We start from the raw sequence: 14,172 nt of genomic DNA on the forward strand, positions 1-14,172 counted from the left end.
TCTGTCTGTCTCATGTATGACATCTGGAGGTTCCAAGTGATTAGGTAATGGATTTTGGGGAACACATGATCCTAAAATGGGCATTTATTTTCATGTATTTATCAGAAGTAGACAGAAGATGGTATTAGTTGATAGAATATTGGACTTAGAGTCCTCTGGAGTTGCTTAGGCCATGTAGAGCTCATACTTGCATACTTGTCAAGATGCCACAAGCAGAATATAAAACCAAGTTTCCTGACTCTAAGCCTAATTTTGTGATTAGAAGTTTTACAAAAACTTTTTTATGTTCTAATGAGACTTAAGTATTAGTCTCCCAAGTGATTGTAGCAGTGGTTACAAGTTAAATTAATGAATTCATTCTTTTAATGCACATTATAATTATTTTATGGTTAGCATTCCTTTTGTAAGTAGAAATAAATTACCTATCCCATACCCAATTCATCTTGTTCAATAAATGCCTTTGCTACTTTATCCATTGCAGATATCCTAGGCTTGTGAAGCATGACTGACAGCGATTGCTAACAAGACATTAAGCATAAGAAAAGAGAGTTCTCTCATTAGAGGTTAGGCAGCCCAGGACTAGTTCACAAACCAGTGACTATGGGTCAGGAAAGGGAGGGATAAGTTCCCTAATTAGCATGGTCTAAACTGAGTGGTCTTGTAATGTTAGACTATAACATAGACTACAATGGGGGGCATGTGACAAAATTAATAACCAAAGACCAACTAGTTGGATTGTGGCAGGATCTATTGCATTCTTAAATAGAAAAATAACACTTCTAAACATTGCATGTTGTTTTTCCACTAGTAAATTTGCCATGCTACATTACCTTAATTTATGTCTTTTAATGTATCATCCTACTGATGTACATGCTTTGTAATATTAATGGATTTGTTAATTTTGAAATTGCCTAATTAATCCTTTGCTTTCCCTATGAGTTGTGTAAATTGGTGGATTTGTATGGTAAATATCATAATAAAGAGAACACACCAAAAGACTGTAAGATGGTAACTTAATTCTTGAGCTCATTATAGTGAGGTTAAGTAAAGATATTTCTTCAGAGTTAACTCTATATTTCAAAGATATTTTTTCTTGTTCATGCTTGACCTTCCCATTTATCTTGTGGCAAATGTTTTTCAAAGGTGTAATTGTTGTTCCGTTGTGTGCAACTCTTTGTGACCCTGTGGACCATAGCACACTAATATCATGCATGGTGTTTTCTTGGCAAAGACACTAAAGTGGTTCTATATTTTCTTCTCCAGTAGAGTAAGGCCAACAGAGATTAAGCGATCTGCCCAGGGTCACACAGCTGGTGTCTGAGCTCAGATTTGAATTTGAATTCAGGTCTTTCTGACTTCAGAAATGTAGCTCTATCAACTGAGTCATGTATCAGATGTGATGCTTGTACTAATAGTCCCTTATATCACAAGTGTGATACCTGTTCTTTATTTTGGTCACCTCTAGCTAGTGTGTGTTGCCTTCCTCATTAGAATATAAACTCCTTGAGGTTAGAGGTTGTCTTTACTTTTTGTTTTTGTTTTTTTTAGTGAGGCAATTGGGGTTAAGTGACTTGCCCAGGGTCACACAGCTAGTAAGTGTTAAGTGTCTGAGGCCAGATTTGAACTCAGGTCCTCCTGAATCTGGGGCCAGTACTCTATCCACTGCGTCACCTAGCTTCCCGGTTGTCTTTACTTTTAAAAATGTATATCTCCATTGCTTAGCATAGTGTTTCGCACACAGAAAGCACTTAATAAATGCTTTTTCATTCATTCATTCATTCATTTGTTCATTCACTCACATCATATACAGTGTGGGAAGGTGGTAGCACTAAAATAGTTCTGATGGATTTGCTGTCTGGGTTTGAATTAATCTAGGGGATAAAATGGAATATTACTTACAATACTAAAATACAAAACTGATGTCTACTACACTCAGAGCTCCCTTGGCATCTGTGGATTTTCCCATCTCAATTTACTTTCCATTGCATTTATGGATTCAGAGACTTAAAATTCCATGCTCATATAACTTATTGAATGTAGAATAAAATATAACGAAATAAAATGTAGAATAAAATAAAATGAAAGCAGAAACTAGATCAAACACTCCTGTATTGTGTTATTTGCTTCTATCCATCTCCTAGTTCTCTTTCCCAGATCTTTTGGTACAGCTGGAGGGAATCCCAAATGCATACCCAGTAATAATGGGAGTGACATTTAGTCCCAGTCTCGGGATCATGGGCAAAAAGAAGGAAGAATGAGGAATTGTGGAGTGGGAGGCCTTCTCCCATGCAGCTGGTTTTCCCTTAAAAGGTAATATTTAATTGGCCTAGAGGACTATGGCTTAGGAAGTTGACATAGCTTTCTGGTCACAAGTACAAAAAAGCCATGAGGACTTCTAGCTGCTTCCTGATGCTTGACCAGTAGACCACTCTAGGCAATAATAGAAGCAGGGGAGCTGGGCTTAGCCAAATCAATGTGGTGTCCTCACAGAGTATCTTTGTTGAATATCTTTCCTGTGCTATGGATAAATAAAACTCTTGTGAACTGTAAGATCTTATTTAAAAAAAATTTTTTTTTTTAAGTGAGGCAATTGGGGTTAAGTGACTTGCCCAGGGTCACACAGCTAGTAAGTGTTGAGTGTCTGAGGCCGGATTTGAACTCAGGTACTCCTGATTCTAGGGCCAGTGCTCTATCCACTGCGCCACCTAGCTGCCCCTGTAAGATCTTATACAAATGTTTCTAAAAGTTCTAGTATCAAGCCTGAGGTACCAGACTGGCTTGGCCTACAACAGATGGTAAGAAACTTCCAAATCTTGACTCAGCCTCATATACTGATAGAGAAATCAGCTTCTCCAGTGGCTCATCAGCCCAACAAGATTCACAATAACTGGTAGCCACAGCAAATTGGACTTTCTTCCCCTAAGGCTACCTTGACTTCCTTGGGTCCCAATCTATGCTCCGATTTCATAACCTCTCCCAGCTATACTGGTTTCTGGCTGCCTCTCTCCTTTGTCACTGTGTCTTCAGAGTAGCCCTAGTTGTAGTATCTCTACCTCCTCTTCAGTCACTGGCTATTCTGCATTTCTCTTCTGGAAATCCAAAGAAGGGAAATAAAAAGAGGAAACTATAGCATAGAGACAACATCCCTTCATCCTATTATGTGATTTATCACAACCCTAGAGGAAAAGGAAAAGGTTTCCTTGTTGGGATGATCAGAAATTATTTTGTCAATCTTTCTGTGAATCACCAGCTCTGGCCCAGAGGAAAACAATTCAGAAATGTATATACACATGTGTATATGTATATGTACATATACATATATATTTCTCTTACTGACTATATTTTCTATTGTAAGAGTCTCTAGCAACTTACCAATAATTAAACAATTACAACATTTATTAGGCACTGTGTTAAGTGGGGGATACAAAAAAGAGGCAAAAGATAGTCCCTGCCCTTAGGGAGCTTACAGTATAACAGGGGAGATAATATAAAAAATATACAAAATGAACTATATACAGGATAAATAGGAAATAATTAAAAGATGGAAGGCACTGGAATTAAGAGGGATTGGGACAGGCTTGCTGTAAAAGATGGGATTTTAGTTAGGAGTTAAAGGAAGCTAGGGAGGTGAGTAGTCAGAATTGAGATGAGAATATTCCTGGTATGGGGAACAGCTAGAGAGAATGACCAGGCCAAGAGTCATGAGACCAGTGTCACTATCAAAGAGTATGAGTTAGGGAGCTGGAAAGGTAGGCGGGGGCTGGGTTGTGAAGGGCTTTGAATGCCAAACAGAGCATTTTGTATTTATTCCTAGAGATAATAAAAAGTCACTGAAGTTTATTGGGATTATGTGCTTTGACCTGCATTTTAGAAAAAATCACTTTAGTGGCTAATTGAAAGATGGATTGGAATAGGGAGAGGCTAGAGGCAGCAGACGCATTAGCAGGTTATCACAATAATGAAAGCTTAGGGGCAGCTAGGTGGTGCAGTGGATAGAGCACCGGCCCTGGAGTCAGGAGAACCTGAGTTCAAATCTGGCCTCGGACACTTAACACTTACTAGCTGTGTGACCCTGAGCAAATCACTTAACCCCAATTGCCTCACCAAAAAAATAAATAAATAAGGAAAGCAAGCTTGGACCTATTTATACATGTGTGTACACACACACACACACACACACACACACACACACATATTCTATAACCATGGGGGGGAAGGAAAGAAAAAAAGGAATTTACATGATAATTTTGTTGCATATTTGAAAGGAATAGCATGTTGTGCATAGTAGATTTACAGTTTCATGTGTTATCATCTTTTTTTTTTTTTTTAGTGAGGCAATTGGGGTTAAGTGACTTGCCCAGAGTCACACAGCTAGCAAGTGTTAAGTGTCTGAGGTCGAATTTGAACTCAGGTACTCCTGACTCCAGGGCCGGTGCTCTATCCACTGCACCACCTAGCTGCCCCTTGTTATCATCTTTTTAAAAAATTGTACTTTGTTATGGAAATGCTTGTTTTATTACATAAGTTAAAACAAAATTTAATAATGATTAAAAAAACCAATTAAATCTTGAGGTGATGAGGGCCTGTACTGGAGTGGTAGCAGCATCAGAAGAGAGAAGGGGACATATTGGAGAGATGTTACAAAGGGGAAATTAGCAAAGGTGAAATTGGCAACATTTTGGATATGGGGAGGAACGTGTGTGTGTGAGAGAGAGAGAGAGAGAGAGAGAGAGAGAGAGAGAGAGAGAGAGAGAGAGAGAGAGAGAGAGAGAGAGAGAGAGAGAAAGGAATCCAGGATGATTCCTAGGTTTCAAGCCTGGATTGCCCTTCATAGTAATAGGGAAGGTGGGGTGGGGGATGATTTAGGGGAAAGATAATTAGTTCTTTTTTGACATATTGAGTTTAAGCCAAATCCTATAAAAGCTTCTGTTGTGATTTTAGGACCTAAAGGGGGTGAAAAGAAGAATGCAGACCAGGAAGAGCCAACCTGAACACACCCAGGATTTCTAGGGGCCTGATAATTATAGGAAAGGCAGCACCAATTGGACCCAAGGGCACACCAGATGGAGGAAGGTCACTGTGATTGCATGCTGATGCTTAAAATGCTATCTTCAGGAACTGGTGGCTCTGGGAATTACATAACTGCTGCCAGCTGTTGTGTGGATTCAAACTAAATTTGGCTAATAAGAAAATGGTTTTATGAATTAGGAAAGTTTTCACTTGCCTCCTATTTGTTCTGATGAGTTGCTGGAATTGTCTCAAAAATCTCTTGAGATTCATCCTGATTCAAGGTTTTTTGTTTTTCCTACAGAGATTTATCAGAAGAAGAGCAAGAGAATACCGATTATGTTTCCTACTGTATCACTTCTGTACACAGTGGTAACCCTTTATAACATTGTCTTCATATGGCTGGGGGAGAACATCACTACCTGTACTGTTCTATTCCAAATAGAGTCTAGGAAAGTCTGAGTCTAATGACAATTTTAACTTTTATTTTCATTCATTTTGTATTTCTTTGTTTTCCATTGAAGAAAGGGAATACTGTCACCAAGAGTGTGCTGGCAAACATTTAATAACCACTTCTCTGAGGAAAAAAAGTACACTTGACACACTTTTAAGTTTAATGTGCATTATCAACATTTTCTCCCATCTTTCTTTTTTTTTTATTTTTTAAATTTTTTTGCAGGGCAATGAGGGTTAAGTGACTTGCCCAGGGTCGCACAGCTAGTAAGTGTCAAGTGTCTGAGGCCGGATTTGAACTCAGGTACTCCTGAATCCAGGACTGGTGCTTTACCACTGCGCCATATAGCTGCCCCATCTCCCATCTTTCTTAAGTTTGAGATTCCTTCCTTTGGATTAAGACTTCTCATTCATCGTTATAATACAAATATCTTGGAGTGTAACACAAGCTTTCTCAGTCATCTATGCTCTAATATGAATTAACTCATCTGAACTTTTTTCCCTGAGAACAACTTTTGATAGGTTGAAAAAGAAAGATGAAAATAAAGATAAAGGAGGGGTCATTCTATGAGGGGCTGAGGGGAGGACCATAGAAAGAGGAGGCCAAAGATGGAAGTGAGACAAGCCTATCATTCAGTTTTACTTAGGTCTAGTCTTGTTTTGTTTTGTTGGGCAATGATGGTTAAGTGACTTGCTCAGGGTCACACAGCTAGTAAATGTCAAGTGTCTGAGATCAGATTTGAACTCAGGTCCTCCTGAATCCAGGGCCAGTGTTTTATCCACTGCACCACCTAGCTGCCCCTCTAGGTCTAGTCTTAATTATGGTTTTGTCTTTTTTCTTATATTAATCTTAGATTATATCTTCTTATAGCAGAAAGAAATATGTTAGGAAGTAGTATACTAGAGAGGACTCTGTGCTAAGAATTAAGGGGTTCCCATCTTAATTCTAATCACTTAGCAGCTATTTGACCTCAACTTTCTCAGGTTCAGTTGTAAAATGAGGATTGCAATGATTGGAATTGAGTTCCTATCCTCTTCCCCTCTGCTTCTGACTCATTAAGTGCTTGCATCCCAAGGGAAGACTGAGTTTCTGTGAGGTGATAATCAATCAATCAATCAAAAAACATTTGTGAAATGCCTATTATGTGCCAGGCATCGTGCTAAGTATTACAAAGAAAGGAAAAGACAGTCCCTGTACTCAAGGGGTTCATAGTCTAGGGGCAGCTAGGTTGGCAGTGGAGAAAGAGTTAGACCTTGAGTCAAGAAGACCCGAGTTCAAATCTAGCCTCACTTAACCTAGCTTCCTAGCTAAGTGATTTTGGGCAAATCACTTAACCTTTCTCTGCCTTAGCTCCATCTTCTGTAAAATAAAGAACCCCCAACATTACTCTCTCAGGGTTGTTGTGAGGATAAAATGAAATCTTTGTATGTCACTTTGCAAACCACCTAGGTCTCAATTAGTGTGAATGATGAATCCTTTAAAGTGATCCCATTATTTAAACTTGTACTTCATATTTCCATTGAACTGGAACCAGTTACCATATTCTGCATAATTATAACTTCAAATAGTGAAAATTTGAATACATGTGACCACTTCAGGGGATTAGGTATTCATGCTATAGAAGAGCTCGCTATAACAATAATGAATACATTATAAAAGGTCATGTTTCTATAGCTCTACATAATTGACAAAATGATTTCCTCATAACGTCATTATGGTAAACTGCTTGAATGTGTGGTCCTCAACTTTCTTGCAAATGCAGAACTTTTTACTTTAAACAAATATTTTAGTATTTTGAACTTCTGTGGTTTTGTCAGTGGAAGTATTTTGATAGTCTTTGAGAGTAGATCAAAAGTGTATCACCCTAAAAAAAAAGTGTATCACCCTGAAGTGAACTTGGTGAGAAGACTCATAATTTAGCTTGTCAGGTTTTCAGACAGCAAACACACTGTCCTTCACTGGGCCTTTCCAGCTTGTTAACACCTGTCTGAGTTTGTGTTTTTCTGGCATAGCATTCAAGAAGTCAAGGTCACCTCCACATCATAATGAGGCAAGTTCTTCAAACAAAATTTTTGCAAAATGCTTTATGTAAAATTGTTTACAATGATTTCCTTAAATAAATGACATAAAGGTTATATATACATACATATACATGTATATATATATTATTTTAAATCTAGCAAAATTATATATTCATTGGTAATGGGGTCAGTGAGGATCTTGTCATAGAAGGCGTTCAGAGGGCTCTGCCTGGTTCTAATCCATTGAATGCTAACCCAGTTCTGAGAGCATCAATGTGTGCCAGCACCAGGCATACCCCTCTGTTCATGCTCCCGTAAATAATATAAATTTCCTTTACAAAGGGGTATTTCCTAAAAAGATATAGCAAGAATGGAAATACAGAAATGCCCCCCTGAACTTGGGCATACTCTCACCTCTACCAGGTCAGTCTCTGGGGAGACTAAGTTCCAAGTTGTTGTTTTTTTTTTTTTTGGTGGGGCAATGGGGGTTAAATGACTTGCTCAGGGTCACATAGCTAGTAAGTGTCAAGTGTCTGAGGTCTCACTTGAACTCAGATCCTCCTGAATCCAGGGCCAATGCTTTATCCACTGCACCACCTAGCTGCCTCTAGGCTCTAACTTAAAGTGAGTAGCTACAAGCATTCTTCCTATCACTTTCTGGGTATGCTACAGCCACTGGATGAATCATTCTCTTGTTTACATTATGTCTTGGTTGTTGGGTTGATACAATGGTGGGTTGGGTATAGCTGGTTGTTCTTCAGGTCTGTCTTCTGTTGCTGGACCTCTGGGGGCTCTTTTGATCTTTTGAGACCTCATAAGACCTTGTACCAGAGGAAATAAAATATATGCTGGAGGTGGCCCCATCTCAGATACAGGCCTGTTTATGGAAAGCCATGTACTCACAGGCTTTCCAGGTGGAGAGTTGGGGTTGAAGGGTAAGGAAACCCCTGACTGGCCATGATAAGGAAACCAACCCCTGACTGGTTATGCAGAGCTCAGAAAATTCTCTTTGAACTCTGTCACCAGCATGAGGGAAACAAAGATTTGACTTCTTGGTACCTTTTGCATACACACTCAATTCTAGCTCAGCAGCCAATTGAAAGGCTTTCTGAGATCATAAGTAGACAGTAAACAATCACAGAATACCTGCACATGCTCCGAAGGGGAAGGAACAGCTCTCCATTCCACTCTCCCAGAAATAGGTTTCCCAAGCATCCATATGGGTAACCACCAGGTAAAGCAGACTCTAAAATGGTAAACCGGGCCCCTACAGTCATTGTACACCTCTAGAATTAGGTTCCCCAAGCATGTACCTAGACAGAACACTCTACACATACATCCAAGACTAGGTCTTCATTGGCCAGTTCTCCTGTCACACATCTTTGTGGCATGAAAGTGACCCTGGTTTCCTAAAGGTTTTGCTAGTGAAACATAAACGTTGATAGATCCTACAAAGCTGAAAAGGCTTGGAATACAGTCTTAACAACAGACTGTTATCAGAAGACTGGCCTAGCTAATTTCTGCAAGGCTTATTTTACCAGAAGGTTCATAGTGTGGTACAGAGGCCTGTGTGTTGGTTCTGGCATTAAGAGGATTTGGATTCAAATTCTGATACTAATTACTTACATGATTGTGGTCAAGGCACTACATATGCCATGGCCCTCAGTTTCCTCATGTGGTAAAATGAGGGAGTTGAACTAGATAGGCATTTCCAGCTCTAAATCTATGGTCCTTTATTTTAGAAAGTTCGGCAGCAAGATTTAAAAAATGATGCTATAGGCTTGGTTCCACCTATTCAAACATGCCCAGGCCATGTGCTGATCCTTCCTTTTTTTGAATAAGATGGAATGGCAAAGTAGAAAGATCTAAACAAGGTTAGAGTACCTCATTTCAAATTCTGGCTCTACTGTTTCTGCCTGTGCAATTCTTAGTGGTTATTTCAACTCTCTGGGAGTCGATTTATTTATATGCAAAATAAGTGGATTGTGTTAGAGAATCACTAAGGTCCTTCCATCTCTGAATTCTACGTTTCTATACCCTCCCTTTTAGTTCACATTGATTTAGAGCTTTAAAGTTTGCAGTAGAGGACTTTGTCATCTGTCGGTCCATAAAAGCTAAATGAGCTCTGAATTATAGTTTTTTTTTTCTTTCGGGACAATGAGGGTTAAGTGACTTGCCCAGGGTCACACAGTTAGTAAATATCGAATGTCTTAGGCTGGATTTGAACTCAGATCCTCCTGAATCCAGGGCAGGTGCTTTATCCACTGTTTGGCAAGTGCTAAATTTTCACAGCCTCCTGTAATTTGTTGTATAATTTCTGTGGTTTTCTATATTAATCATTAAGGAGGGGACCTTTATGGATAGCCCTTCTGTAATTTCTGGTGGCAATGTCCCAATCCTGAATTGCCAACATAAACCTCTCCATGTATTTCCATATGACTCAGCCATGTGGATTTATATATGGATATAGAAATATACACATATGTATATATATATGGATATTGATATACATATATATTATATGTAATCTTCAATGATTTTTTGCTGACATATCATGTGGACATTGTCCACGAAGGGTAATTCCATATTTGAACTTGAGTTATTTCATAGCTTTTCATATTTCATACTTCATCCTGGCATAAGAGACATTTGGTCATATTTCACATGAATTGTTTGGAATATTTGTCAGAAGCCTTAATAATTGCTTGGTAAAGTGATGTCTGCTTCTTCTAAAAGTATTTCTGTAAGTTTTTTGACCTTTTTAATCTCTGTCCCTCCCTTTGGCACGAACACATTCATCTTTCTATAGTTGTCTCAGGGCAACGAGCTCTATATTCTGTTAATATTGGACAGGTTTCTCTCCGAGTGCTATCTAAATATGTAATAGTAAAATTGATAGTCCTGAAGCTTATAATTATTGTCATTATCATGTGTTATTTAATAGGCATTTAAGGCAGAGGAGATGCTGGAGGCCACATGTTGAAGGTGTAGACCCTTCCATCTAAAAAGAAAAAAAAAAGAGTAGTTAGGTCAAGTATCCAGTGGGCAATGTTTCTAGCTGTCATTTACAGGAAGGAATTTTTCATTCACACCCTAGACCATGCAATACTTGTTTCAGGTGGGTACTTTTCACTTTCTCTTCTTGGAAGTTTTGGCCTGAGCTTTCTGCATGATAACACAATATAATTTTTCTTTTGGATTTTAATTCAACAACAAGAAGAACAACAACAAATGCCAGAAGGACTCGCTTGCAATGCCTTGCTGATTCCTGCAGTGGCTCTACAGTTGCAAAGAAATAGCAGGCACCATTTGAAGGTTAAAGGTTGGTCTTTAGGGGGCAGCTAGGTGGAGCAGTGGATAGAGCACTGGCCCTGGAGTCAGGAGTACCTGAGTTCAAATCTGGCCTCAGACACTTAACACTTAATAGCTGTGTGACCCTGGGCAAGTCACTTAACCCCAATTGCCTCACTTAAAAAAAAAAAAAGTTGGTCTTTAGGTGAAGATCTCAGTGTGGGGAATAAGTTAACTAGGTCCTTAGAATCAAAGGGAAAAAACTTTTTTGTTATCATTTAATCTATGTTATGTAGTGGGACATTGTATAGTGGTGAATAAGGAATGACAGTAATGTTGAAGGAGTTCTCTCAAGGGAAATACAAATGAACAATAATCGATTTACTTATAAGCTACCCTTTCATCAACAGATTTAATATTAATTAATAATTCATAAACTTCTTCATGTAAAAAATATAATTATGTCTTTGATCCAACTCAAAGTGTCCACTGTAGAAAATGTAAAAAGTTAACTAGCAGCAAAATGCAGTTAGCAGAAAACTCTTAATTATGGAATAAAGCTTTTTATAATGAGTAATCAACAAAGCTGCCAAATTAGTTCTCTGATGACATTTATCTATCTATGTAGAAAATAAACCTTTGTTTGTGGAAAATGTCTCTGAATTTTTTTTGGAAGTTTTTTATTTGTTTCCAAGGAGGGAACACTGATGAGTATCAGGAAGAGTTAAAATGATTTTGTATTCTTCCAATTTCATGAATATATGTTTAGTATTGGTATTATTTCATTGTCTATCCTATCTTTAGGCATGATATCATTTCACAGTTTACCACTTTGACAGAGTAGCTTTTTATTTTTGCTTTATCTGACACGTATTTATTTTTATATTTATTTTTGCTTTATTTGACAGTGTAGCTTCTACTTTTTAAGAATCATCTAATTCATTGTAAAATTTGTTCCAGCTTCTTTTCATTCTGTACATCTTTATTCTTCAGAAGTGTTTATTGGGTACAGAAATTGTTGAGTTTGGTTTTCCTATTCAACTAGCCATTTTCTTTTGTTTTATTGTTTAATGTGTTCACATTTTAGGTTATGATTGATTGTTAGTCTTATATTTTTATGTATTTATTTCTTTTGTATTGACTTTTATCCTCTTTCTCTTTTAAGTCAGTACTTTCCCCCTTAATTGATTTTGCTTACATTATTTTGATGTTAGTCTATTCCCACAGGCTCTCCTCCAGTTCCTATTCACCTATCTTATTCTAAATTCCCAGAATTTCCATAAATTATCAATCCCTTCCTTCCTTCTTTCCTTCCTTTTTTCCTTCTCCTCCATCCCTCCTATCTTTGTCAGTTTCTCCCTCCCTTTTCACCTATTTCCTCAGCCAGTTCAGCATTTGGTTCTAAATCTTTTCTCACTCAATTCCCCCTGCAATCTCTTAGTTTAATTAACATTATTGTGTACCATCTTTCTTCTTTTTTTTTTTTTTAAAAGGCTGCTCAAAGTTTATTAGTTTCTGTTGAGTACAAAGTAAACAAAGTTACTGAGGCTGCTGGAAAGCACACAGGTGATTTGGATAGTAAAAAAACCAAACGATAAGTGTGGTTTCTTTTACTTGTTTTTTGGTGTTTTGCTTTTGTTTTCCTTTTTTAAAAAACCACACACACAACACAACTATTTCTACACTTAAGCAGCCTGTCTATTCTAAGGGAATAGGTGGGAGAAGGAAGGGAAGGGAAGGGGGAGGGGGGGAAGGGGAAATGGGCTCTGATGCCTAGCACACTTCAGAAGCAGGGGAGCAGCACAGAGGGTGCTGCTGCTCATGCAGAAGGCCCAGTGTTGGTTTTGCTGGGTTCGCTGACATGCCGCTTCCTCATGGCCTCCTGAGCCAGGTCACAGGTGATCGTGCCATGAGCAACCTGGAAAGTTTTTGAGTGCTCTGGGGATTCCAATACAGTTGTCATGAATGGATGACTCGATTTCCCGAAGAAGAAGCTCGCCCACCAGTGGCCTGGGTCTGATTTGGGAAGACCAGGATGGTGGGGGATCACTTCCCCAGAGTACTCAGCACTTCCACAGGAGCTGTTGCTGGAAGTGGAACCCAGACGTCTTCGGTAGTAGTCATGGGTTGCTACGAGTGAACCGCTGGACGGGATTGCTGCCATGTTGCTTGTTTCTTCTTGTGCTGATGTAAACCTTAGTGGCGGCTCCCAAGCAGCCCCTGTAAGGCAGTGGGCTGCGGCGGACGATCACGGGTGACCTGGCTCAGGGGAAGGGGGCGCTAGGCCACAGAGCCCATTTGTAAAGGAGATAACGGGAGGATACTCCACGGCAACGGAAAATGCGAGAGTTCTTTGGGTTTACTACCATCTTTCTTCTTAACTTTATCTTCTTCCTAACTTCTAATCTACGTTGAATTCTCTTCTCCACTTTAAGTATTTGATCTATTTTTGAATACTGTGGATAAGTTCACTTTAAGTTGATACATTCAGTGTTTGGAGGGCTCTGAAGGAAAGTGTGGGAGAGAAGAGGTATTAGGCTGCCTACCAAACGGAAGGTCTACAGAACCATTATGCTGACTTCATTGTTGTATGATTGTGAAACCTGGACAATCTACCAGTGCCATGCCAGGAAACTGAATTACTTATCTTAGGAAGAGTGAAGATCACCTGTCAAGATAAAGTACCAGACACTGAAGTCTTTTCTAGAGCTGAACTGCCAAGCATTCAAACTCTACTGTAAAAGGTGCAAGTCAGAAGGGTTGGCCATGTTGTTTAAATGCCAAACATATGTTTCTCTAAAGGACTGTTTTATGGAGAACTCACATAAGGTAAGCACTCACACAGAGGTCAGAAGAAGCTATACAAGGACACGCTCAAGTTCTCTGTGCAGAACTTTGGAATTGATTGTGAGGCATGGGAGACACTGGCACAGGACCACCCAGCATGGCATATTCACATCAGAGAAGGTGTTGTGCTCTATGAGCAAAGCAGAATTGCAATAGCTCAAAAGAAATGTGAGATGCACAAATTTAGAGACATCTCCACTCCAAATGTTCATATAGACTATTCTTGCCTTATCTATGATAGAGCCTTCTGAGCTCATATTGGTTTGATCAGCCAAAGTCGACCTACCGTACCTTGACCCCAAAATAGTGATGTCATTTTGGTCCTCCTCAATACAACTGTGCTGCTTGTGTATTCTGCACCCACTCCAGTTGTTTCCTCTTTTCTTCTCATGACTAGAAAGAATTAATGCCTGCTGCTGTCTTTTTTTCAGGTAAAGGAGAACTCATATTGAATCACTGATATTAGGCAACCAGGTAGAGATCCCCAAAGTCCTAGGATCCTTAACCTTTTTGTGTGTGTGTCTTATGGATCTCTTTGGTAAAACCTATGGA

At 39.0% G+C, this 14,172-nt stretch overlaps 1 protein-coding gene across 1 annotated transcript; it reads right to left on the bottom strand.

Moving 5' to 3' along the window:
* Positions 1-12,247: 12,247 nt before the first annotated feature.
* LOC122739346 (pancreatic progenitor cell differentiation and proliferation factor-like) lies at positions 12,248-13,127 on the bottom strand. Its single transcript, XM_043981122.1, has one exon. The coding sequence runs from the start codon at positions 12,935-12,937 to the stop codon at positions 12,593-12,595; it is 345 nt and encodes a 114-aa protein (XP_043837057.1). The 5' UTR covers positions 12,938-13,127; the 3' UTR covers positions 12,248-12,592.
* Between the last annotated feature and the right edge of the window lie 1,045 nt (positions 13,128-14,172).

Source organism: Dromiciops gliroides, chromosome 2 (genome assembly GCF_019393635.1).
Source record: "Dromiciops gliroides isolate mDroGli1 chromosome 2, mDroGli1.pri, whole genome shotgun sequence".
Lineage (NCBI taxonomy): Eukaryota > Metazoa > Chordata > Mammalia > Microbiotheria > Microbiotheriidae > Dromiciops > Dromiciops gliroides.